At 56.4% G+C, this 26,571-nt stretch overlaps 1 protein-coding gene and 1 long non-coding RNA gene across 3 annotated transcripts; one reads left to right on the top strand and one right to left on the bottom strand.

Moving 5' to 3' along the window:
• Nucleotides 1–724: 724 nt before the first annotated feature.
• On the bottom strand, nucleotides 725–10,549 carry IRX4 (iroquois homeobox 4). Of its 2 annotated transcripts, none has more exons than XM_030926754.1 (6): nucleotides 10,336–10,549; nucleotides 5,891–6,035; nucleotides 5,097–5,348; nucleotides 4,053–4,156; nucleotides 2,835–3,163; nucleotides 725–2,110 (listed from the first exon to the last, which is right to left on the bottom strand). In XM_030926754.1, exons 2-6 carry the CDS (start codon nucleotides 5,933–5,935, stop codon nucleotides 1,293–1,295), a joined length of 1,548 nt encoding a protein of 515 aa, XP_030782614.1. In that variant the 5' UTR covers nucleotides 5,936–6,035; nucleotides 10,336–10,549; the 3' UTR covers nucleotides 725–1,292. The 2 variants fall into 2 exon arrangements, with proteins under 2 accessions (XP_030782614.1, XP_010374311.2); XM_010376009.2 differs by lacking the exon at nucleotides 10,336–10,549 and adding an exon at nucleotides 10,137–10,259.
• Nucleotides 10,550–10,604: 55 nt separating this feature from the next.
• Nucleotides 10,605–25,457, top strand: LOC104672255. The gene is made up of 4 exons (XR_749373.2): nucleotides 10,605–10,643; nucleotides 11,507–11,576; nucleotides 23,013–23,087; nucleotides 24,005–25,457. It is a non-coding gene; the product is annotated as an uncharacterized LOC104672255 (long non-coding RNA).
• Nucleotides 25,458–26,571: the final 1,114 nt, after the last annotated feature.

Below are 26,571 nucleotides of genomic sequence, written 5' to 3' on the forward strand. Positions count from 1 at the left end.
GCCTGCTGGGGATGCGGAGCCGCCGCCGCCGCCGCGGAGATGGGGAGGGGAGCCGGGGTTTCTGAGCGTAGCCACGGCTCGGCCGGGCACCCCTAGCTCCGGATCGCTCCGCGGGTTCCTTCCACACTCCCTTCCCGCCCTGCCCCGAGGCCCTTCCTCCCAGTCCCGCCTCCAGTCGGCGGCCTATGAAGCTCTTAGCATTTGCCCCCGCGGAGCCGCGGCTCGCCAGCTTTCGGAGCAGAGCTGATTGCGGAGCTGCGGGTCCCTGCAAAGAGAAGAGCCGAGGTTAGGAGGCGACAGAGACGGCAGAGGGGTGGAGGCCGCCCAAACTCCTGCTTAGGATGGGCAGAGGCCACTAACAGAGAAAAGCAACGATGGGCTCCCACGCCCCCCGCCCACCCCAGGACACGGTTGTGCGAATTTATAAAGTTTAAAATCTAATCAAAGATATCTCTATTTTTTCACACTTCTGGAGCTGGGTGATGGAAAGTATGATTTTTGGGTCTCACACCCACTTCTATTAGGGAGCTCAGCAGAACCGTCAAACTCTACAGCCACGGTTCTTTTAAAAGTGGTTTGAAGTCTTGGGTTGAGCCAGCTGCTTTTGGGGAGTGGAGTCTGGGTCAGTTCCTGCTCCCCACTCCTTCCCTCCCGGATTAGCATCGCTTTCCCTCGGGAATTCTCAACTCCCCTGGTTTTAAATGTGTTCATTTTGCAATACAAACACCGTCACTCGGTTTTATTGGTTTTGTTATATTAGCCTCTGTAGCAGGCAATTATTGGTGTGAACATACATCTTAAAAAGCATCATATTATGGAGTCAAGAGTGTGCAAGAGTCAACTCAGTGCAAGTGCTGTTGGTGAGCATTATGTGCTGAGGATGAAATCGGAGGCCTGACAGGCCCAGGAGGCCTCCCAACCAACACCGCATGCCTCACGCCCAGGGGACAGCAGACCACGCTTCAGAACGGAACCGCCTTCTCCATGTAAACTTTTGACGTAAACTTTACGCTTCAGGGTGGCTGGCCTCTTCTGCTCCGAAAGCCTCTCCTTCCGCGTCCCAAATTTGAGAATGCCCCAGCCGGGCTCAGGCTCAGGCCCAGGCGGTGGAGGCCCCGGCGTGGAAGCCCTGGGCTTGTCCATGTTCCCAGGAGTCCAAGTTCAGAAACTCCTTCTCCGGGAGATTGGCGGCTTCGCGGTGGCCGCGCTAGTTGTCCTCTGGAAACTCAGTAAAAAGAGTCGGCGCCGTCCGCCTGAGCGCGGCTTCCCCCCTGGGCTCGGGCCCGCTCGCCTCAGGCGCAGAAGGGTTTGCCGCCGGCCTTGGGCAGGGCGAGCAGCTCCCTGGAGGCGCCCGCAGCCGGGGCGTCCTGGGGCGCGGTAGGCGGAAAGGCGCGGGCCAGGGGTGCAGTCAGCACGTTCGCGCCCGCCCCCAGCGAGCGTCCCAGAGGCCCGGGGTCCAGGAGGGCGCCCTTGGCGGTGGCCCAGGCCTGGTTCAAAGTGCTGTGCCTGAGGATGGGGTCGTGGAAGACCCCGTCCACCCAGTTTCTGAGACTGGTTACCGGGGAGTCCTGGTGCCTGTCCAGGGCACCAGAGCGGGCAGGGGCCACAGACGGGGACGTGGCGGACGCGGAGGACACAGCCGCAGGGGCCGCGGGACCCTGGCGCTTGAGCATGCACGACGGAAACTCAGTCTGACTCAGGGCGGTGGCGGCGGCGGCGGTGGCTGTGTGGGCCAGGGACCAGATGCGCGGCTTAGCCTCCAGGCCTGCCGACGCCCCCGCCGGCCCAAACCCCAGCTTGGCCTCGCAGACCTGTGGGCCGCCCTCTGCGCTCGGCAGTGGCTCCGGCCCGGCCGCCGCGCTGCGGAGACAGCTCCTGGCCCTCTCCAGGTCCTCGTCCAGAGCAGCTCGGCCACCCGCGGCCAGAGGCATCCGGAGCGCGCCTGAGGCCTCCTTGACCCGGTCGTCAGGTGCGGCGGGGACGCGCTCCAGACCGCTGTCCAGGGACTGGAAGGGCGGCTTCAGGTCGCACCCCGGGGGATCTGCTTCCAGCGGGTCGAAGTCATCCAAGTCACTAAGCTCCAGCTCCTTCTCCTCTTTGCCCACGGGCTCTGCGGGAGAGAATGCGTGGCCAGTGGAGGGAGAGGGGTGGCAGGTGAATCAGACCCCCTGTCCCTGTCCACCATTATGAGGCCTGATCCCGACGCTAGGAAAAGCACTCGGGGCCTTTCTTCGAGTCTCCCATTTCCTCCAGAGGCCACGAGGCCATAAACTGGCAACACAGGGGCCTCCAATGGGGGAGGGAGCCATCTAATTTTTTTTTTTTTTTTTTTTGAGACGGAGTCTTGCTGTAGTCCAGGCTTGAGTGCAGTGGCGCTATCTCGGCTCACTGCAAGCTCCGCCTCCAGGGTTCACGCCATTCTCCTGCCTCAACCTCTGGAGTAGCTGGGACGACAGGAGCCCGCCACCACTCCAGGCTAATTTTTTGTATTTTTAGTAGAGATGAGGTTTCACCATGTTAGCCAGGGTGGTCTCGATCTCCTGACCTCGTGATCCACCCGCCTCTGCCTCCCAAAGTCCAGGGATTACAGGCGTGAGCCACCACACCCGGCCTAATATTTTCAAAGGTGATTTGAGTTCCTTTAAATGCTCAGGGGTCACCACCACAGTCCACACTTTGGTAGTCTGAGGCGGAACCAGTTTGCACGGTGACCTCCTTGGCATGGGGCTCAGCGTTTGGGACCCCCAAGACGTCCTAGAACTGCAGAGAAGGCAAAGGAAGGCCCCAGCCTGCACCCTAGGGCCTCAGCCCCCAGAGACAACCTCCCAACCCACCTGCGTTCTTGGAGTTCTTTAGGGGCTCCTCCCGCGCCTCCTCCTCGCCCCCTTCCTCCTCCTCGCCCTCCGTGTAGGGCCGCTTCTCATCTGCGCACTTGTTCCGCGGAGGCCACGTCATCTTGTTCTCCTTCTTGAGGCGACGGCGCGCGTTGGCGAACCAGGTGGAGACCTGCGTGAGGGTCATCTTGGTGATGATGGCCAGCATGATCTTCTCGCCCTTGGTGGGGTAGGGGTTCTTGCGGTGCTCCTGCAGCCAGGCCTTGAGCGTGCTGGTGGTCTCGCGCGTGGCGTTCTTGCGCCGCGTGCCGCTGTCCATGGTTCCATACCTGGAGACAGGCTCCGCAATGGGCTCAGGCTGGGCCCTCTGGGCCCCGGGCATCGCAGGCATAGGGGAGGGGGTTGGCCAGGGGCACGCCAGGATAGGCTTTGCTTCCCCGTCGGGGTTGTGGTCATGGTCATAAGGCCTAGGTAGGGCCCAAGCCCCAACCGGGTGCTGCTGCCCGCTGGCACTTGTCTTCTGTGGCCAAAGGGCAAATATTATATTTGACTAAACTTACAGGGAGCCTGGACTCCTTCCGAAGCCAGAGAGGTCCAGGCCAATTCCTTTATAGGGATGACCACCTACCCCTTTGATCCCCAAACCATAAAAAGGTATAGACATGTGAGCCCACACCCTGATATGTAACACCTGTGGCAGGAAGGGTCATTACTGCCCAGGAGGAGAAAGCGCCCAAGGGGCCTAAGTGTACTTTCTTTGGATAAATTTGTAATGGTTGCATCGAGGAAGGTGGGGCATGCTGTTCAAAAGTGGGCCAGGAGAGCCAGGAGGGCCACCAGGGGCTCCCCGCTGTTCCCACTGTAGGGGCAGTGTGCACACTCGGAAGAAGGTGCCCAGAGTTTGCAGAGCAGGCTGCCCCGTGAACTAGGCCTTCCAGATTCCACTTCCCTGAAAGCTGCCGCACATCGAGGACTTCTGGGGCCCAACAACGTGGGGGACAGGGGAGACTGGAGAGCATTTTAATCATGGCTGTGCAGGAGCAGGTTCCACAGGAGGCTGGACCTGATAGACCAGAGTCAGGTCAGGCCTGACCTAGGAGTGTCTCTCTTCCTGCCTCCTGCCTTCCAGAAAGGGGGCGTGATGGTGGAGGGGAGTTGGTGGCTGACAATGCAGAGGGCCCCTGGGGCTAGCGCTGGTTAGGAGGGGTGGCTCCTCACCTGTCATAGGGGTATTGGCCCAGAGCCGGCTCATAAGGGTAGTAGGCTGCTGGCGCCAGGCCCGCATGCGCAGATCCCGAACCGTCCTTGGAGTCAAAGCTGTTCTGTAGGAGCCAAGGATCTGGGGTCGCAGTTTCTGGGGAGGCGACCCCACTCCAGCCTCTCTCCTAGGAGCTCCCCAACTCCCAAAGGCTTGGCACGGATTCCTGGGCAGCCCTATGCCCCGGCAGGAAGGAGCTGATTTCCCCCTCGCTTTAAAATCTGATCTCCCAAACGTGAAGTGGGGACGTTCTGAGTTGCCGAAGCAGTGTGGGGGGAGGGGGAGGAGGGGCGGAGCCGGGGTGTGGAGTAGAAGGAAGGTGGAGGGAAGGGAGAAGGACTGGGTCCGGCAATAGGGGGCAGCTGGGAGAAGGAGTGGGGGTTGGAAGGGCTGGGGGTGCCCTGGGGAGGTACTCAAAGGGGGAGGAAAAAGGGGTGGGGAAAGGGGAGGGACTGCTGAGGGAGGGGATGGAAGCCAGGAGGGGAGGAAGGAGGAGAGAAATGGGAGGAGCAAGGGTGGGGGAGGAGCAAGGATGGGGAGGAGCAAGGAGGGGGAGGAATGAGGAGGGGGGCGAAAGCAGGGGAGAGGGAGGAAGAGGGAAATAGGAGGAGTGAGTCAGAGAGGGGCTGGGAGGACAGGAAGAGGGAGGCCAGGAGCCTGAAGGAGGCGGGAAGAGGAGAATGGGGTCGTGGAATGAGGGAGGGAAATCTACCAGGAGGGAAGAAGCGGGGAACACACGCAGACTGAATCTGCCAGCTGAGGAGGATTTAGCAGGGAACCAAAAACAAGAAACGCAGTGGCCACCTGCCGGGTCATCCCGTCCCAGTGGGTGGGAGTGGGGTTCTGAGGGTCCCGGCTGGGAGGCGCAAAGTTGAAGGGAGCCAAGGTGAGCGCCTCCCCGCTGTGACAGTCCGGGGACCGGACTGGTGCGCCTACTGGGGGAAAAGTGGGCTTGGCAAATCGAGGGCCAGGGGCAGGGCAAGGGCTAGGGATGCCCCCCTTACCAGCGAGTAGAAGGCGGACGCCTCTGAGCCGTAGGTCACGTAGTTGCCATAGCCCTGCGATCCTCCATAGGGACCCCCGTAGACGCCCAGCGCCGCAGCCGAGTTGAGCTCGTGGCGCGCGGTGGCCAGCAGCCGGCTCTCGTAGACCGGGCAGTAGACCGGCGCTTGGGCCGAGGCGGCGGGCCCGGAGTCTGCCAGCGTGCGGCCGCTGGACTCGCAGCACGTGCTCAGGGAGTTGGTGGCCATCAAGAACTGCAGAGAGAGGCCGCGAGGAAGGGCGGGAAACCGGGCTGCAGGCTGGGGCCCTGGGCCATGACAATCCCGTGCACCGCCCACGAGGGCGTGCCCTGAGTCCCCAGCGGCCTCCTGTAGGCCACACCAGGCCCCTTTTCACGAGCTTGCGCGCGTCTGGCCTTCTCCACCACGTGGGGCCCAGCCGAGCACCGACACTTCCCGGGAGGATTTCCAAGTCCTCTGACGCCATTTGCCCGCCAAGCCTCCTTCCCCAAGGGCTCCTTGGGGTCCTAGGACTCCCCTGGGGCACAGCCTGAGCCTTGTGGGTCAAACATCAGGGAACCCGGGCCTGGCCCGTCGGATCTTCTTAGCGCCTCGGCCTTCCCCCGGGGGTTTGGGGAGCAGGGGTTGGGCGTGAGGGGCGCGCGACCCAGGCCCTGCTAGCTCGGAAGCCGCAGGCAGTCGTAGGTCGAACACCCTCCCCCCGCCCCGCCTCCGCCCGCGCCGCATCTGCCCTGCAGGCACCTGCGAGGGCCTGGGCGGGGCGGGGCTCCGCTTACCTGGGGAGCCGAGGAGTAGGGGTATCCAAACTGCGGGTAGGACATGGCGGGCGCGCCCCGGGGCGGACGGGCGGGGCCTGCAGGGTTCTGCGCGCTGGGGCCGGCGTGGCGCGGCCACTGCTCCGGGGCTGCAGGCTTTTAGGTGCTGGGAGGGCGAAGCAGGAGAGCTGGTTAGTCCATCCCTACGCTTCGCAAACTTTCCTAACCGGGTAGCAAAGTGAGCCGCGGTGGCAGCAGCGATTCTTTTAACTTCACATTCCGGAGGCTCGAGGGGGCTCTGGGACCGAGTGGCCTCGCAGCGGCGACAGAAATACATATTTTACGGAAAAGAAAAAAAAAAAAAACGAGTCGCGCGAACCCGTCAAGTCAGATGTACGCGGCTTGAAGCGGCGGAGGCTCTGACGTCAGCCCCACCTCGCGCAGCCCGGCCTGGCCGCAGACTGGCCGGTCACTCGCCGGCGGCTCAGGCCGGAAGGGGCCGGGACAGTCCCGGCCGCGCGGTGGACGGAGGGGCCATTCCTCGGGGCGTTAGCAAATGAATTCCATCCGAGTCAATATCGCCCAGCGAACGGCGTTTCTCTTTAGTCACCCGAGAACGAGAGGCACTTTTAATTAGAAATTAATTAATGAGCAGCTGCTCCTTCCTGCCCCACTGTAATCATTCGTCTCAATTACAAATGAGACCTATGAAAGGACACGCTGAAGATGTAATCAACAGTTAAAATTAGCCCGGCGCTGCGCAGGCGGCCGGCCCGGCCTTTCGCTGGCGCGCTCTGCTCCGAGTGGCAGGAAGGGGCACGCAGGCGCCCCGCGCGTCTGGTCACTATTGTTTAATCGGGAATCTGCAACGCCTCCCTTCGGTTTCCACCCTACGCCGGAATGGACTTTCAGAACCCACTGCGGCCGCAAGAGAGCCCGCAAGAGCCGGTCAAAATGCCCTCAGGTGCGTGGGGCTTCGGGGCCTTAGTCAGAGCCCGACACCCTGAGACTGGTGGCCCGAGGGCTGTAGGGCCGCCCCGGGCGCGCGCCCACCGGCTTCGCACCTCTGGACAGCCAAGTGTCGCGGAGAACGCCCCATCCTCTCCACCCGGATCGTTTAAGTTCCCCGCTCAGCCCACCGCCCCCGCCTCGCCTCCTCGACTTTCCTCCCCCCATCCCCTTTCCGCCCGCCGCGCTCCGCCGGCCTCCCCCTGCCCCTCGCGGCTAAGCCGGGGACTGCCGGGCGGCCCTGCACGCTCGGAAGAGCAGGTTCCTCAACCCAGGCCCCGGCCCCTCCCGCTACGCTCGCCCCTCCCGGCGCCCCGCAGGGCTGGCTGCGAGGGAGGGGGCGTTGGGTGCCTGGCCGAGGCGCCCTACCCCGTCCGTTTTGCCCAGCTTTCTGCCTGGGGCGCACGGAGCAATCGGGAGAGGGGACCCAGCGTCCGCCCCAGGACTCCCCCAGCCAGTGCCCTCCCTGGGACCTTGCCCAAATTTAAAGCAGAGGCCAGTGAGCAGGCGGCAACCGGCTCCCGCCTTCTGTGCCACAGCCCTGCGGGACCTGCGCTCGCCCCTGTTGCCCTCGCCCCCTGGGCCGGCCTCCCGTGGTAAGTTGGGAAGGAAGCCGTGCAGGGCAGCGTTGTGCAGACTTGCTCAGAAAGATTCCTGGGTTCAGACCTGTGAATCGCCCCAGGGTCACCCTCTAATTAATGATGACGTCCTCGCCCTCTCCCCAGCTGCAAGCCTGCCTCCCAGAAACGAAATCTGCCCGCTCTTTTGACAGCTCGGTTGAAGGTGATTGATGACTATCTGGAGACCACAGTACACATCATATAATATCTGCTGCGTAATTGCTTTAATTTACAGACGAAAATACGAGTTCTCCGATCGCGTTGGACCGGAGCGGGCCAGGTCCGAGCTGCTTGCAGAGGGAAACCATCGGAAATAATGAATAGCCGCTCCATGCAAATTATTCAGACAGTTTAGCGTCGGTAGCCGCGAGAAATATATAAAGAACACGAGTCAAATGACATTAATAATTGTTTCTGAATTCTGTATTGATTTCGCGGCAGACCGTGTTTATTTCTTTCTCACCTGAATCGCTAATATCACCTTCCTGTAAATAATAAGAAACTAGCCACCGGGGCTTCTCGCTAGAAATGAATCTCTCAACCCCTTTCCCTCTCCTCCAGCTCCTCCCCTCCCCCACCCTCCTTCCTCCCCTCTCCCACCCTCGCTCCTCCTCACTCCTTCCAGTTTTCTGGCTTCTCCCGGAGCATCCTCCTACTTCCCATTATTTATTGTTTACAAACAACTCGCTCTCTCCAGGTAATGAGGCCCGGCTGAAGGAAGGGCGCGAACCCAGACGGGCCAAGGGCTCCGAAGGGGAGTCCAGACCCCCAGAGGGGAGGCATTCAGCGGCGGCTTGTCTTTTCCACCTACTCGTCACCCATTCCCGGGGACCTGGCCTCGGCGAGTGTCAGCGCTCAGCCGGCTGAAGAGGAGAGCCAAGGCCCCCGGGCCCAGCCACCTACGCCCAGCACCTCTGGGCTCTAGTGGAATGGCTCAGCCCACCCAGACCTGAGGCTGGTGCATTTCCTTCCTTCCAGACCAGGCGGGGCTCAAGCGGAGCCGAAGCCCCAGAACAGGCGCCATTCATCTTCTGAGCAGAGTCTGGGAGAAGCAGCCTCCACTTCCCAGTGCAGCCAGTCCGTGGGGCCCCGTGCGGGAGGGTTTTCGGGGGCTTCTTTTGAGCACCACCGCCAACTTCTCCTGTTCTCTTTTGCCTTTCAAGCCTGTGTGCATAAATCGACGCTCTAGTCCCCACCAGCGGGCGACCCTTTCTCCCTGACCCAGAAACCTGGCCTCTGAATCGACTTTCCCAGCCCGCTGCACACCCACGCTCCACTTACCGCCCGCCAGCAGGCTCCAGCGCCTGGGGTCTGGGCCCAGTCACAGTCACCCTGCCTCAGGAAGCTCGCAACTGCCCAGGAGGCCTCCTGACCTGCGCAGCCTCACCCAGGCCCCACTACTCATTCCGGGACACAGGGTCAGTCCAGCCTGTCTCCTGCAGGCCACCACCGGGACATCTCGCTGAAACCCTGTAGCCTGGCCTAGGCCCGCCTGCCCAAACTGGGGATTCTCACTGGGCCACCCTTCTCCCATAGATAATACTGGAATACTGTTTAAGTGCCTTTACCAAAAGGCCAAGCCTGGAGCGGAGGCACCCAATGTCCCTTTCACCAGCAATAGGACTGTCAGCATCTCAGGTATCAGCTGAACGCGTTTGCATAGACCCGGAGTGCTGAGCCTTCCTCCCTCTAGGGACCCCCGGTACTAAATACACCCGTGTGCAGGTGGGCCAGAAGTCACCCGGCTCCCGGCCTACACAGCACCAGCTCAGCTTCAGGGAGGTGAGGTGCTCCCGCTGGCCTGGAGCGCTCCAAAGCAGCGGAGGACCAGGGCTGGAGCAGGCCGCAGGGGAGGCAGGGGATGGTCAGCCCCTAACGCGAAGCACAGGCGGGCCACCTATTTTGACGGGGTTACTGTTGGCTGTCGCAACCATGGAAGGCCTCCGGGGAGACAGGCCGGGCCCTGGCTCTTCCTCGGCCAGCCTAGTCCTGGTGCTTCAGGAGTTACCCTAGGGGCCACCAGTTCCCCGCAACAAGAGCTCGTCCGGAGGGAGCTCCTTCCATCCCAGAGGAGTTGACACCAGCCAAAGGCGAAGCCGGGAGCCCGGGGCACCGGGCAAGGGCCTTTCTGAGACCTGGAGCCAGAAACCTTGGGGACGCCTGTGCCTGCTCACTGCTCGGGACACCCGGGTGGGGTGTGGGGCTGAGAGGCCCCACGGTCGCTGACGCCGCATTGGCGAACCTCGAGGTTGGCAGGTCGTTTCTTCACGGCCCATCCCGAGACCCCCTCGAAGCCAGTGGTAGGAGTAGGAGCCACAGGCACAAGCTTTGAATCTCTGGATTCCCAACCGCCCTCCACTGGAGCCCGCAGCCCTCTCCCTCCGCTCTCCCCCTGCGCCCCCGCCGCTTGCTCCCTGGGCACTGCCTGAGGCTGGAGGGAGCGCAGTAGGGGCGTCCAGGACTCAGACCTGGCCACTCCGAGCCCCTCATCCCCCGCCCCGCGCCGGCCCGCGCATCCTGTTTCCCGAAACTTGCGGCAAACGCAGCGGCCTCTGGAGAGCCCACCGGCGGGTAGCAAACTTTGTCCCCTCCAGCGCAAGAGCAATCCTCGCAAAGTTTGTGCGGAGCCCACTCCCTACCTGAGCTGGGGAAGCTCCGGCCCGCGCCGTGTGGCTGCCAGGGCCGCGGGGAGCAGAGCGCAGCACGGGACGCACCGGGGAGTCGCCGCAGCCGCCGCCGCCCGCGCCCCTCGGCGGCCGCGCGGAGCCTCCGCCTCCTCGGAAGGGGGGAGGGGTCTCGGAACCCCGGGGCGGGGGCGGGAGCGGGGACCTCACCTACCTGCGGTGGCGCTGGGCCACTCCCGGCAGCCCGCGAGGGCTCCGTGCGGAAGCTCGTTGCGCGCGCTCCAGCGGGGAGCCGGCGACAACTAATGGAGACATTTCCAGGCGGAGCACCTGGCGAGCGGAGCGCGCCGGCGTCCCCAGGCGCCGCGGTCGTCAGCCGAGCCCGCACCGGCGTGACGTGGGCGAGCGAGCGCGCTGCTCCCACCCGGCCGCCCATTAACGCTTTCTCCCGCGGGGTCCGCGCTCTTGCCAACTTTCCCCTCCGTCCGGCCGGCGCGCGGCGCACCGGGTGCAGGAGCTGGGGTGAGGGCACCCCGGGTGCCCGCAGTGGCGCTGGGCGCTGTTTGGGCGGGGACGCAGGGCTCCGAGAGGTCACTCAGCCCTAACAGGACAGTGGGAAGGCGCGCGAGCCAGATTTGGCCAAACAGCTAAGCTCGCTGCGGCCTCGGGCCCTCGGCCCACGGGGACCCTCTCCGCGTTTGGGCTGCCCCACCCAGGGACGCTTGTACCCGGCGCGAAGAGCCGCGCCCGGAAATGGCCACGCTTGTCGTCGGCCTGGTTTCCCTGAGTCCCTCCGAGGTCTTAGTATTTCCCCCCTCCCCCACCCCCCCAGGGCCTGTGGAGGGCGAGGCTGCTGCTCCGGCCTGAGCCACCCTCGGAATTGGCTGCGGGGAGCTCAGGTCCTGCCTTTCTCCCCCGCCCCTCCCCCAACCCCCTCTGTGCTAAGCGGCGCAGTTCTGGGTTCTCTCCTGGTGCCCACACTAGTCCCTACCTGGCTCACTTTCAGAACAGCAGGAGGTGGCAGGGGCGGAGCCTAGGTGCGGGCACCAGGACCCCGACAAGTGGGCGTGAATGGACCACAGTGATAAGCCGCCTGGGGGCCCATGAGTCTGTGACTTGCCCGGGTTGAGGAGGGGCATGCCCTGGTGGGGAGCCTGGTCCCAGTCACCAGGGTTGGGGGAGGGCATGGGGGCTGGACCTCTGGCCTGGGGTCAGGCTGGGGCTGGACAGTCTTCTGCTTCAGCAGCCTGAGGCCGGGACCCAGTCAGGGAAGGTGGGCCTGAGTGCCACTCGCCCTGCCCCTCCCTCGGGGAGCTGGGAGCCCCCTACCCTGCCCGCGCTCCCCCGACCCCGCAGCCGGGCACAGGTCTGTTTGTCATCCACAGAGCTGCTGCTCTGCAGAGGTCAAGACAGGCCCCGAAGGGAAGCTGGAGCAGCAGGTGACAAGCTGCCCAGGTCAGAGCCAGAAGGGACTGGAGGATGATGCAGCCGCAGGGCTCCTGGGGGATGAAGGAACTAGGGCCACTCTCCCAGGCACTGGCCAGGTCGGGCCTGCAGATGACCCTCCTGGTTCCCATGCTGCCCCCATTAGTGGCAATGTGCGGGACGGGGCAGCCTCACTCCTACCTGGAGGATGTCCTTTTGGGCAGTGCCATGGGGTATTTGGGGCAATCCTCACATATATTTACTTTCTCCCTTTATTCTACCCTCCTCCCCCATCATTTTTACTTCAAAGAACCATGAACTTGTTTCTTGTCATCTGTGGTCATGAGATGACATTTGAGATTTGTTGACTTGGACAATCTCTGAAAAAGTTATTTGCATTGTTTTCTTCAGCCCTCTCTGCAGCTGCGGGAAAGGGAACAGGCATCTGCTTGCCTCCGCATTGTACAGGGAACCATCCTTGTCTGCAAGCCTAGCTCATCCTTCTTTTCCTCCACCCGTGGGGCTTCCATGGGGAAAGAAGAGGGCTCAGAGCATCCAGCTCAGGTGCTTCATCCAGAGATCCAGGGGCTCCCCTGGGAAGGATGAAGCTTTGGTCTCTGGCCTGCTCTGACAGCGGGGAGGTGGAGTGGGCTGTGAGGCATGGCGTGGACCGTGCATGTGAGTGGCCAGTGCAGCCCATGGGCGGACTCGGCCACAGGGAAGGGGGCTCTGGTTCTAGGTCTCTTCCCCCCAGCTTGCTTCAAAGCTTGCGGGACAGATGGGCAGAAGCGGGAGTGCGCTCCATGTCATATGGAATCATCCTCCTTGGGAAGTGGGGAGAGCATCTTCGATTCCAGCCAGAAGGAAGTTGAGGCCCAGCAGGCTGCACCCCAGCAAGGAGAGGAGGCCCCTCCGTGCGGCACGGGTGATCTTGGCAGGCCTTCGGGACCAACAGGGACAGTGCATCAGGACTGCCTGCAAGCTCGTGTGGACTTACGTTCTTGTTAAGGCTCAGTGTAAGCAAAGAGTATGTGCCTTCCCAACCTGACTTCACGCAGTGAACTCCTTTCATAGGTGCTGTGGCCTCTTCAACAGCAGCAACAGTGGCTGAGAGACCCTGAGGCCCACAGATGAGGAGCTCAGGGTCACGGCCCGCCAGCAAGGGCTCCACTGCTAGGATCTTCATAGCTCAGAGACTGTCAGGCGTCCTCTGAAACAACCTCGCCTCCCACCCATAGTGAGGCTTCATGAATGACTTTGTCCCCTTCCCTGGAGGGCAGGGCCACCTGTGTCTTCCTCCACCATGGTGCTCCATCCTCAGCACAGGTCCTCTGCACACTGCCAGGCCTGTCCTTACCCTGATTTCCTGACTCAAGGGACCGTGGGCATCAGCAGCTGCCCTCTGCCCCTCAGCCCTTGACCTTGTGGGCAGGGGAGCTGCTCCCACCCCTCTGCTGCGTTTCCAGGCCCTCCTGGGCTGGCGCTCTGAGGAAAGCATGGAAATTCCCAGGTCTTGGCCAGGTGGCCTGGCAGGGAACATCTGTCTGGGGCCTCCAAGCAAGCAAGCAATCCAGAAAGCCTGTCTGCAGCCTGGGCCACCCCTGCAGGGGAGTGTCCTCCAGGGCCAGCTGTGCCTGGCCTCTGCTCCGTATCCCGCTTCCCCCGTGGATCCTCTTTCAATCCCTCTTTTGTTCTTCCTGCTGGCAGGGCCCCCAGAGTGCAATCTGAAATAGAAGTCTTTGTGCCCCCAGGGCTTGGCCATGCTGCTGCCTCCACCTCCTTACCTGGATGGTGCTGTAACATGCATAGGCATCTGGGGTGGAGAACACCAGGCTGGATTGTCCTGAGGCCTGGTCCTAATGTGGCCCCCGGTGCCTGTTGTCATCCAGGGCCCCACAACCTCGTCCTCTCCACCCTTTCCAGAGACCCTGGAGGGGAGGGAGGCCCTTCCTCAGGCCAAGGAGGAGGCCTAGGAAACCTGTCTGAAGTGATGATGGTCCCCAAAGCATCCCTGGGCACTGGTTCCCAGAGATGCTCTTGTCCTTGGAAGGCTAGTCCTGACGTAGCAGAAGGGCAATGTTTGCAGGGCGCAGCTCCCTAGGGGTGTGGCATGCACTACAGTGTCTTTCATCTCCAGAAGCTTCCTGAGCTCCTGGCTGCTTCAGGGGGTCCCCAGCCTTGGGTCCCAGCCAGCGCTACAGGGGCAGCCTCCCTTGTACGGCACAAGGGCAGACACAGTGAGTTTCTTTCCCAAGCACAGTGGCGTCTGGGTGGACACAGCGCTGTGTGGCCCAGGATCAGTGGTGCACGTGGCTGCTCCAGAGTGGCCACCAGTGGCTAGCCAGGAGTGGAAGCTAGAGCCCCTTTCACTCTCTTTCTCCTGCTGTCCTGTCCTCCTGAGGCTGGAATGAGGCCAATGGAGCAAAAGTTGGAAAGTTATTTGTTTTTCCTCATTTCAGGATGACGAAACTGTGTCCATAATACTGAAATGCAGCAGCACATTTTAAGAAGACCTCATTATTAAAAGCGAAAGGCTATTAGTTCCAGCAATGTCTGTAGTCTGTATATTCTAATTTGAAATGTTTACCTGGCACAACCTCACATCATGAGAGCCCCGGCTAGAAGAGACATCCACATGAGATTAAGTTATTTTAAATTGCGGGAAAAGGCAGCAGTATGCACGACTGCCAAGGGACTTGAATATTGTTTTGAATTATTTGAGGTAGCATTAAGAAAATCTTCAGTAGGTAGAGAAGAAATGTAAAAGTGTATCTTAAATGCAATTACTATTTGCGTATTGCTATATGTGGTAGGAACCTCAAAAATACCGAACTATATATGCAGGAGAGGCCCTGAAACCTGGGAGCTCGTGGGGTCTCCTGCCTGGAATTTGCAGGGAGGATACATTGCGGAAATGAGAATGTATGAGAAACAGCAGAAATGAGAAACAGCATCACTGCTTCCTGAGGGCTCTTACTGACATGAATGATTCTCTAGTATTTGGATGCAAAATGTACTTTAATAAATAGAAGGTGACAAGACACCACGCAGCGTCTTCATGGGTCAGTACGTAAATAGGCGAGAAGAAGAGGCAGAGCCCTCCTTAGGGTGACCTCCGTCAGCCCCAGGAACACAGGTCTGGGTACCGCCCTCAGGCCGAGTTCTCTGATACTAGTCCTGTCCTGCCACGGCAAGGCATTGTGACCTCTTCCCTATACTCCCCAGCAGGGCTTTGCGGGGGGGTCCATGAAACTCACCTCCACTTCCGTGATGCCGGGAAAGAGACAGGAAGTGAGGGAACAGGAGTGCAGGTCAATGCACCACGTTTTGTCATTTGCGGTGAGGAGATGGCCTCTGTCTGCACCTGGCTGCCCTTTGAGCATGGGCGTGCTGCCTTTAAGGGCTCATCCAGGAACATGCGCCAGCGACCCAAAGACAGTCCTAAAAATTAAAGCGTTTTCCCTGGTCTCACAGTCATCTGGGGAGCATTCCAAATCCTGAAGTTAAACCTCGGTGCTGGTGGTGGCAGTGCGCCTGCAGTGACCAGTGTAATGCACCCAGCATTTAATTACCGTGGCAGTAAATCTTGCACGAATGTCCTCCAGGAGTTAGCTGATTTTTATATAAAAAAATTTCAGAGTATTTTTTGACATTCAATTAATTGAAGGCCCCAGATAAAAGGAACACATTGTTAATGGCTACAAAATAACCCTGAGGGAGGAGAAGGAGCGTAGAGCCTGACTTCAAAGTGTGGCAGACATACTTACTGTCTTACTTTAAAAGTATTCAGATCAATGAATCAGTTAAAATTGCTTATATGCTTAGCAACCTTTTCATTGACTGTTTGAAAATGACAGAAAGAGAAGCTCTTATTGTCCGTGATATGAAAGCTTCGGAGGAGAAACTGTAATTTTACCAGTTGGTCGGGAGCAGCTTCAGGACCAGACCTGGAGGCTCAGGGCTCTGTGAAGTGGGCACGCCTCTTCCCTTTCCTGCTAGGACGTTGTAGGAGAGTCCTAGGGCTGTCACAACGAAGAATCACAACTGGAGACTTCAGCAACAGAGCCTCATGGTCTCCCAGGCCTGGTGGCCAGAGGTCTGAGATCCAGGTGTGGGGAGGGCTGGTGCCTCTGAGTCTAAGGCTGGGACAGAGCCTCGGTTCCAGCCTCACTTCTGCCATGGTGGCTCCCGGCAGACTGTGGAGTTCCTAGTGGGTGCATCTCCCCAGCCCCTGCCTGCGTTGTCGCAGGGCGTTCCCCCTGCGTGCATCTCTGTGACCACACTTCCCTATTTCATAAGGACCCCGGTCATCTTGGATTGAGGCCCGTTCTTCTGCAGTAGGACCCCATCCTAACGGATGACATCTGCAGTGACCTTGTCTCCAAATAAGGTCTCATTCTGATGAAATGGGGTTAGGACTTCAACACATGAGTTTTTTGGGGGACACAATTCAACTCAGAACAGAGAGATCCCCTGTGATGACACCTCTGGGGCAGAGTCCATTTTTTTTGGCTTGAACTCCCTTTGTCCCTGACTTCCTGAGGGCTTCCAGGTTCCTGGCATGCCCTGCACAGCCCTGTGGGTAGTGAGGCCCAGCATGCTTTTCTCCTTCCTTCCTTTCTGTTTTATCTCTGGCCGACATGCTGCATGGTTGATTGGCTGTCCTCGCCTCCCTCCTCCGCTGGAATGAATGCTCCCTGAGGGCTGTGTGTTGCATTTCCCTGGGACAGTGCCCTGCACCACCCACTAAGTGGGCTCTTAGTGACCATCGCACGAGGGAAGAAGCGTATGTGGCATCTCCAGGAAATGAGACCAAGAAAGAAGGAAGCAGCCACACCTCCTTAAGGCAGAGACTCTCGGGAGTCATGGATGGGAGCCCGAGACTGTTCATTCAACAGGTGTCTATGGAGTGCGTGCATGTCCTGGGCACTCCCACTGCCTCTTGGATACATCGACGAAGGGACAGGAAGCAGGAACTCATGGGCTCTCAAGAGAGACACATAACACTATCAGCACCATGAGCGAGTGAATGGGCTGAGCAACTCAGCGACTGGATGAACGGGTGATGCCTGGCACCAGTTGTCTATGGCTGCACAGCTATCCAGCCTCACCACACATAGCATCGGCACAGCCACCTGTGTCCTGCATGATGTCCTGAGCCCCGTGCTCTCCACCCGGTCTGTTCTCTAGATTCTGTCCATCCCTGCACAAGCTGGTGGGATTTTTGCTGAAATTACTTTCTGGAGAAGTCTGCGCCACTTCTGTGGCTTTCGCTGGGGTTCACTCCATTAGATTACATACATACTGCAGGTCTTTCTGAGATGAGCCTTCTGTCTTAACCTCCTGCTGAGATGGCTGAGAAACAACAGACGCTTTGTGTGACCAAAATTCTCTGACCTTGGCTGTTTCTGAGGTCTTCTTAGCTGCACCTTGCCTTTTTCACCAGATGATGTTTCCTGACGATGCTTTAAAGTCATCTCTGAGCTTGAGTCTTTTGCCATCTGGGGGCACTGAACGTGTTCTGTTGCCAGTCCTGGCTCTGTTTTGCCCTCCCCTCTGGCATTTCACCAGAAGCAGCAGGAGGAACCACGTGGCGCCTTTCACATCTCAGAAGTCACCTGTGATGCTGCTTCCTGCATCATTGCAGGAGGTGCTGCAGCTGCCACCCCGTGAGGATCCCAGCACCACGCTCCCCATTCCTGCGGCATGCCCACGTCTGCATTTTTGTCTACATTCTGCTTGAGGTTCTTCTGGCTTTCTCCATCCTGGGCCTCAACCTTTTCTGGCTTCTGCCTGCTGCTAGCTCCCAAAGCCACTCCCGTAGCTCTGGGATTTGTTACAGCAGCAGACCACTTCTGGGTGGTGCATTGGTTGTCTATTGCTGCATGACAGTATTACAAGAAGCTTGGCTGAGAAGAGCACACATTACACATCTGATTTTTGTGGGTCAGGGATGCAGGCATGGCTTTGCTTGATCCTCCCCTCATGCCTCTAAGGCAGCAATCACCACATTAGCCAGGGCTGGGCTCTCAGCTGGGAGCTTGACAGGGGAAGGGCTCCTGATATGGTTTGACTCTGTGTCCCCACCCAGATCTCATTTTGAATTGTACTCCGATAATTCCTACATGTTGTGGGAGGGACCTGGTGGGAGATAATTGAATCATGGGGGTGTTTCCCCCATACTACTCTCGTGGTAGTGAACAAGTCTCAGGAGATCTGATGGTTCTGCTTGGCTCTCATTCTCTGTCTTGCTGCTGCCATGTGAGATGTGCCTTTCACCTTCCACCATGATTGTGAGACCTCCCCAGCCACGTGGAACTGTAAGTTGAATAAACCTTCGTTTTGTAAATTGTCCAGTCTCGGGTATGTCTTTATCAGCAGTATGAAAATGGACTAATATAGTAAATTGGTACCAGTAGAGTGGGGCGCTGATGAAAAGATACATGAAAATGTGGAAGTGACTTTGGAACTGGGTAATAGGCAGAGACTGGAACAGTTTGGAGGGCTCAGAAGAAGACAGGAATATGTGGGAAAGTTTGGAACCTCCTAGAGAATTGTTGAGTGACTTTGGCCAAAAGCCTGATAGCGATATGGACAATAAGGCCCAGAATGAGGTGGTGTCAGATGGAGATAAGGAACTTGTTGGGAACTGGAGCAAAGGTGACTCTTGTTATGTTTTAGCGAAGAGACGGGTGGCATTTTGCCCCTGCCCTAGAGATCTGTGGAACTTTGAACTTGAGAGAGATGACTTAGGGTATCTGATGGAAGAAATTTCTAAGCAGCAAAGCATTCAAGATGGGACTTGGGTGCTGTTAAAGGTGTTCAGTTTTTTTTTTTTAACTTTTCTGTATTTTTTAAAAAATATACTTTAAGTTCTGGGGTACATGTGCAGAACGTACAGATTTGTTACATAGGTATACACATGCCATGGTGGTTTGCTGCACCCATCAACCTGTCATCTACATTAGATATTTCTCCTAATGCTATCCCTTGCCTAGCTCCCCATCCCCCAACAGACCCCAGTGTGTGATGTTCCCCTGCCTGTGTCCATGTGTTCTCATTGTTCAACTCCTACTTATGAGTGAGAAAATGCAGTGTTTGGTGTTCTGTCCTTATGATAGTTTCCTGAGAATGATAGTTTCCAGCATCATCCATGTACCTGCAAAGGACATGAACTCATCCTTTTTATGGCTGCATAGTATTCCATGGTGTATATGTGCCACATTTTCTTTATCCAGTCTGTCATTCATGGGCATTTGGGTTGGTTCCAAGTCTTTGCTATTGTGAACAGTGCTGCAAAAAATGTCTTTATAGTAGCATGATTTATAATTCTTTGGGTATATACCCAGTAATAGGATTGCTGGGTCAAATGGTATTTCTAGTTCTAGATCACTGAGGAATTGCCACACTGTTTTCCACAAGGGAAACAGAGCATAACAGTTTAGAAAATACGCAGCTTGACTATGTGATAGAAAAAGAAAAACCCATTTTCTGAGGAGAAATTCAAGCAGGCTGCCGAAGTTTGCATAAGTAACTAGGAACCAAATGTTAATCCCCAAGACAATGGGGAAAATGCCTCCAGGGCATGTCAGAGGACTTCATGGCAGCCTCTCCCATCACAGGCCTGGAGGCCTAGAAGAAAATGGTTCTGTGGGCCATGCCCAGGGTCCCTGTGCTGTGTGCGGCTTAGGGACTTGGTGTCCTGTGTCCCAGCCACCCCAGCCATGGCTGAAAGGGGCCAAAGTAGACTGTGGGCTGTGACTTAAGAGGATGCAATCCTCAAGCCTTGGCAGCTTCCATGTGGTGTTGAGCCTGTGGGTGCACAGAAGTCAGGAAATGGGGTTTGAGAACCTCTGTCTAGATTTCAGAAGATGTATGGAAACACCTGGATGCCCAGGCAGAAGTTTGTTGCAGGTGGGGCCCTCCTGGAGAAACTCTGCTAGGGCAGTGCAGAAGGGAAATGTAGGGCCAGAGCCCCCACACAGAGTTCCCACTGTGGCACTGCCTAGTGGAGCTGTGGGAAGAAAGCCACAGGCCTCCAGACCCCAGAGTGGTAGATCCACTGAGAGCTTGCACTGTGCACCCGGAAAAGCCACAAACACTCAACGCCAGCCCATCAAAGTAGCCGGGAGGGAGGCTGCTTTGTTACTTATACAAATTCCTGCAGCCTGTACGCTGCAAAGCCACAGGGGTGGAGCTGCCCAAGACCATGGGAACTCACCTCTTGCATCAGCATGACCTGGATGTGAGATATGGAGTCAAAGGAGATTATTTTGGAACTTTAAGATTTGACTGCCCTACTGGCTTTTGGACTTGCAAGGGGCCTGTAGTCCCTTTGTTTTGGCCCATTTTTCCCATTTGGAATGGCTGTATTTACCCAATGCCTGTAACCCCCGTTGTATCTAGGAAGTAACTAACTTGTTCTTGATTTTGCAGGTTCATAGGTGGAAGGGACTTGCCTTGTCTCAGATGAGACTTTGGACCTCTGAGTTAATACTGAAATGAGTTAAGACTTTGGGGGACTGTTGGGAAGGCATGAGTGGTTTTGAAATGTGAGGACATGAGATTTGGGAGTGGTGAGGGGCGGAATGATATGATTTACCTCTGCGGCCCCACCCAAATCTTATCTTGAATATACCCCCATAATTCCCACATGTTCTGGGAGGGACCCAGTGGGAGATAATTGAGTCACGGGGGCGGTTTCCCCCATACTCTTCTTACGGTAGTGGATATGTCTCAGGAGATCTGAGGACTTCGCTTTTCTCTCATTCTCTCTCTTGCCACCACCATGTGAGATGTGCCTTTTACCTTCTGCCATGATCATGAGGTTTCCCCAGCCACATGGAACTGTTAAGTCCAATAAACCTCTTTCTTTTGTAAATTTCCCAGTCTCAGGTATGTCTTTATCAGCAATGTGAAAACGGACTAATGCACCTCCCTTTCCGGCTCGTGTGTTGTCAGCAGTGTCCATCCCCTTGCAGTTGCAGGGCTGACAGCTTCAGCCTCTTGCTGGCTGTTGGCTGTGGGTGTGCTCAGCTCCCAGAGGCCTCCCCCAGTGCTGGGCTTTGTAAGGCTGAGCATGGCTGCTGGGTCCCTTGCAGCTGGCAGGGGACAGACTCCAGACGGGCTCTCCAGTCTTATGTAACATAACCACACAAACGTGTTTATGTGTAGCTGGTTAGCTTTGTCATATTCTGTTCATCACAAGCAAGTTGCAGGGAGGGGATCATCAAGAGGTGAATGTTGAGAGGCAGCGATCACAGGCCACCCAGAAAGCCTGTCTGTCTCACCGTGAAACAAAGACAGGAGATTACGCGAGGCACGAAGTGCTGTGGGAAAACCGAGGACACAGATGCAGGGCTCGGGCAGAGTTCCCACGGTGGGCACAGCTGGGCCCTTCCTGGTGGTTTCTCTCTGTTTCTTGGTCCCAGCTGGTTCCCCTTGTGGTGTGGCCAGGGACCTGTGGTGACATGGTGGCAGGCCGTGCTGCTCACTGCGTTCAAGGTCTCCTGCTCTAAGCACTGACTGGGACTGCACTTCCCTGCACCTTGGAGCTCCTCTGGCCAACGAGATGTGAACAGAGGTGACGTGTGTGTCAGCTGTAAAGAAGCCTTGAAGACCAGTGAGAATCCCCTTCCCCTTCCACCTTCCATGGCAAACCAGAGCATTTCAGACAGTGGAGACTGGCAGATGAGCTCCCTGAATGAGCTGGTGTGAACCGGAGCCCCGGGACCTGGGCCGACACATCTGAGAGCAGGAGCAGCTGCAGTTTTCAGCCACTGAGAGGTAGAGATTGTTTGTCACAGCTACACGGTCTGTCCTACTGACTGATGCAATGATTCCTTTGCAAGTCAGTTTCATAATATAATTGCATATTAGGTGATTATACTGTAATATAATAGTAAATTATATAATTATATACTATAATCGTATATTATGTGATTACACACTGTAATATAATTTTCAACATAGAAAAAGCTACTAGACAGAAACACAACCTTAAAGAGAAAATGTAATGTAAGGACAAAACACACAATCCCAATTAAAGACCCCGTATAGGAACCTGCTGCCCCCCTGCTTCTACCTGCCGGCTGGCTGGGAAGGGGTGCAAACCAGAGCAGCCTCCTTGGACCCTAGAGCAGAAGCCCTTTGTGGAGCTGGGTGGAAACGCTGTGTGCTGGGCCACCGCCCCTCTACTCTCTTAGTGAGCGAGGAGTGGCTGGGGATGCACAGGAGCTGCTCTGCATTTGGGCTCTGCATTGCAGTAGAGTCTGTGCCTTGCGGTGCGGCAGGGCTGACCTGAGGCAGCTGTGGTGGAGATGGGCCCAGGAGTCGGAGGAGGGACTGAGTGGATTTGGCGAATGGTTGGGTGCGGGGCTTGAAAGGAGATATCAGAGAGGATTCCTGGACTTTTGGCTGCAAGGGTGGGGAGCAGCTGGTGGAGCCACGGACACAGTGAGAGTTCATGAATGGCCACGGGTGCCCTGCCCACCCCGGGAGAGTAGGTGCCATGGCAAGGTGGGGTACCTGCAGCCACGTGCGGCTAAGGGTTCCCAGCCTCGTGCGGGCCTCAGAGATGGCTCACTCAGCATGTTTCACTGTACGTTAAATTTATATAGGAAGGTGGCAGTCGGAACTCTGGTTGGGGCGAGAACAATCTTGTAAAGGTGTCCTAGCGTAGTAAATTGTGGTGAGTTTTCCAAGCAGGTTTATTCCGTGTTCTTTCACATGTCATGCAATGGGATAATGGTGATAATGTCACCATGGATGTTGGTGGGGTGAAGTGGATGACACTTGACTTCCTGGGCGCAAAAGCGCACATGCTCCCAGAGACACACATGCCCAGATGCCTGTGCTGTGTGCTGGGCTTCGGGTTTTGGGCCATGGGGACCCCTTGGAGAAGGCACTCCTGCCATGGGAACTCCTTGGAGGAGGCAATCCTGTTTGTGCTGGAGCCTCAGCTGGCAGCCGGCGTCCAGAGCACTTCCTGCCTTTCCTTGCGGAGAAGGTCCACATAGGCCCGTGGAGGCTGGCTGCTTCCTTGGTAAAGGCCGGGCATCCCTGGCACCCTGGACACTGGACACTGTCACACAATTTGCACGTGCTTCCACTCCAGGTCCGAAGAGGCTAGCTCCACGTCCGAAAGTCTTGTGCCTGAGGATTTGTTCAACTTTCTTCATCTGTGAAACGGGCTCCCCATGCGCATGGGGACGTTGTCTTTGGGAATTATTCCTAGTGCCTGCCTGGGCCTTGAGGGCTGAGATGGATCTCTGTGCTCCTCATGTAAAGAAAACCTCAGGCTTGGGACAGCCTTGCTTCTTGTGCAACTCTGGTGCAGGGCCCAGCCTCCAGTGGCCAGGGAGTCCCTGTCTCAATCGATGAGCACCGCTCAGAGCACTCTGTTCCCTTTCCAGACAGGGCGGACTTGCCACAAGGTGAAGGAGCTGCCTGGGATCCTTCCTGCAGGACATTCTGTCACGAGGAGAATGCTAGAGATGAAGCTGGTGAAGACGCTGCTTTGCAGGCAATCTGAAGTTCTGGGTGAGCCACAGGCCCCTGGAGCAGCAGGCTCAGCACCTAGACTGCAGCCCCTTGGGCTGGGCTGTGTGGGAGGGGACTTGTGTGTCTCTGATGTGCCTGTGGGCACTCCATCTGGCCTTAGGCTCCCAGCCTAATCAGGTACTCCAGGTTCTACACGGCCTTAGACCTCCCCAGCCTTCCTCACCAAGGCACTGACGCTCAGGGTCCCTGGACACATATCTGTGGGGCAGGGGGAGGTGGAGTGGTTTCCATCGTGCTCAGGGTGGAAAGGAAGCCCTTCAACCACCAGGAGCTCTAACTCTGGGGTTGGGGCATCAGCTACTTGGCAGAGGAGGCATCTCATTTTGGATCCTCTAGTCTTCATAATTTAGGAGAGCCCCCCGCCCCCTGGCCAAAATTGGGAAAAGCTTGTTGCTTTTCTCTTTAATTCTTAACAGGTTTTTGAGAACTGGGCAGATAGACTGATTTTCTTTGGGCTAAATATTTTGAAAAGCATTGAACTGGTAGTTTGAACACTTGCATTTTGCTGAAATGTCTCCCTGCAGCCACTGTGAGACAGAAGCCCAGAGAGGAGGCAGAAACCTTTATCCACAGCCAAACACACTGTGAAGAGCGGAGACAGGTTATACAGGAGCGGTGTTTTAATAGGAAACCCAGAAATAGAATGTGTTCAGTTTGATAATCGTTTTAAGCTCTTCTTCCCCCTGTAATTCATGGTAACTTGGTTCAATATTGTGAGTCATGGATGGCGAGGAAGAGTGAAGCATTATTGTCAGATAGTGGAGTGAGATCTCTTTATTGGCTGTGGATCCCTGAAGCCTGTGCCCAGCAGGAAATCAATGTCCATCTTTCTGGCTTCACTGCCCCCGGGATCCTCATTTTCCGCTTGTTTGTGTGTGGCTCTGATTTGTTTTTAGGTCTGATGTTGCCCCTTACAGCCTGCTTCCAGAGCTCCATTAAGCTTCGGTGAAATCTCCCCTGGCCCACAGGATCATCTCAGCATTGACAGTGCACCTCACAAGGTTGGAATGCACTTGGCCGTTCCTGGACTGCTGCCTGCAAAGCAAAAATCCCCTCTACCAGGATGTGGTGGGCTTGAAAACTCTTGCTGTCCTCCTGCAATTCCAATTTTGCATGGGTGTCTCTCTAGTCCCCTCCTAGTCAGCCTCTTGTGGACAACGGGCCAACATTGTGGACACCTCTTGAATCAGTGACCCCGAAGCTGCAGTGGGGTCTGGAGTCTGGACCTGGGCATGTTCTCAGGGCAGGTTGAGCCATGCTCTCAGGATGTGAGGAGGGAGCCGTGTCAGGCAGGCTGACAGGCCATGGGGCCTGCTTCTGGGGCCACAGGGCTCTAGGGACCCGTCAGTGAGGTGTGGGGGCACCAACAGACCCAGTCTGGGTGGGCTGCCAGCAGCCCAGAGTCAGATGCAGCTGCACCTGCCTGAGTGCGTAATATGATGCTGAGCCCTGAGATGCATGGGAAGTCAGTTCGGTGTTCCGGAAAAGATTCCTTCACTGATGAAAAGAGACAGGAAAGGAGGACCTCTTTTTTCCCCTGGATATGGTCATATCTCGAAGCGACCTCTGGAACAAGCAGGTGCTATGCCAGCAGGGGCCCCACATTGGCCAGAGGTGCAGGGCTCCCCCCGGGCCCCACACTTTGACTCTTAGTCTAGAAAACAGAAGTGTGGAGCTCAACGGCTGCTAGCATCCCCTCATCTCACCCGCATTTAAAAACCATTTCTCATGGAAAATTTCAAATATTTACAAAAATAAGGAGACCTATTGAATAGGGGGAAGAAATGGGCACCCATCAGTCAGTTTCAGCACTGACATAATTCATAGCCATCTTACCCATTTTCCCAAACCAATTTGCTTTGAAGTGAGTTTGGGATATCATAGCTGTAAAAACAAACACACAGACAAAAACAAAAAACAAACAAACAAAAAAACTTGTATGAATATCATATGTGATAAGGCAACAATTTTTTTCATATTTTTAAATTTTTAAATTATTTCATATTATTTTATTTGTGGAGACAGGATCTCACTATGTTACCCAGGCTGGTCTTGAACTCCTGGGCTCAAGCAATCTCCATGCCTCAGCCTCCTGAAATGCTGGGATTACAGCTGTGAGCCACCATGCCTGGCCCAATAATTCTTTAATATCTTCAAATATGCAATGTTTCCATTTCTTTGCTTTCTGACAGTTTGTTTTTGTGTTTTATTTTTAAATAACAGCTTTCTTGAGAAACAATTTGAATAACATTTACTCTTTTAAACTGTGCAATTGAGTGACTTTTAGTACATTCATGAACTTGTGCAACCATGGCCACTATCTGACTGCAGAACATTTTCGTTACCCCCAAAAAAGAACCCTGTTTCCATGAGCAGTGCCTCCCTGCACATCCCCAGCCCCAGTTTCGGGGTGATGGGACTCAGTTTCGGGGTGATGGGACTGTCGTTCTGTTCGGAGCATTCTGTGTGAGGCGGGAAGCCTTGGTTCTCTCCGCCTCTCCGAGTTCTGTGTGAGGGGTGAGACCCTGGTCCTCTCTGCCTCTCCGAGTCTGCATAATCATTTCCAGTTTGTGTGAATCTTCAGGATCCTGTGACAGTGACATGTTGAGCTCAGTTGATGTATCCCTTAAGCTTCTGAGGCCTTCAGGTTTCCCATCCACCTTTCATCAGTTTGTGTACTGTCTTGCGGTTGTTGCTTCCTGATAATCTATGGAACCACCGTCCCATCCGTGGACACTTGTTTCCAGAAACGTCGCGATGTGGTGCATAATTGTGTGCATAACCCAGCGGAAGAGCTCTCTGAGACCTAGAGCCAGTAGAGCAGCCTCAAAACCCAGGGGCGCAGGAGCCATTTGCTGGCTTGTCTTCTCCTTCTGTTGCTCATTCCTTGAATCTCTTTATTAAGAATTTGTAGCAAACTTCCCTGGAACAATAAGCTTTCTCTTATAAACTCAGCTAATTTTATGGTACTCAGAAATGTTTTTCATAAGCACCTCATTGGAAAAATATTCTTCAGCAGTCTCTGCCAGTAAATTGACATGAAAAAAGAATAGAATTCACTCGACAACTTTTCCATGGTTTAATCCATTGCCCCGATGTTGAGACTTTAGGAAGAGCCAGCCAATAACACGAATCACAGTGTGTCATCTAAAAGGCTCTAAATCATAGTGCGGCAGGATGCCAAGCAGGAGACAAACAATGGTCCTCTTGCCAGGAAGCAACCACCACCAGCCATTCCCAAGGGCCCAGACTCACGAATTCCACCCAGGCACTGATGAACACTTTCTTCATTGCTTAGGCCTGCAAGAGTGGTAGACCCTTAGCAAATGAGTCGGATTGAAGAAATGAATGAATTTGTGCACTCACAGTGGCTCCCATCCCAACCAGTGTGGCTCTAATGGGATCTTCCCTAGCCCTGTTTGTTCAGGTGCCTGCCTTCCCTGCTCATGGCCTCCAGAAAGAG

The sequence above is a fragment of the Rhinopithecus roxellana genome, chromosome 3 (assembly GCF_007565055.1).
Source record: "Rhinopithecus roxellana isolate Shanxi Qingling chromosome 3, ASM756505v1, whole genome shotgun sequence".
Classification (NCBI taxonomy): Eukaryota; Metazoa; Chordata; class Mammalia; order Primates; family Cercopithecidae; genus Rhinopithecus; species Rhinopithecus roxellana.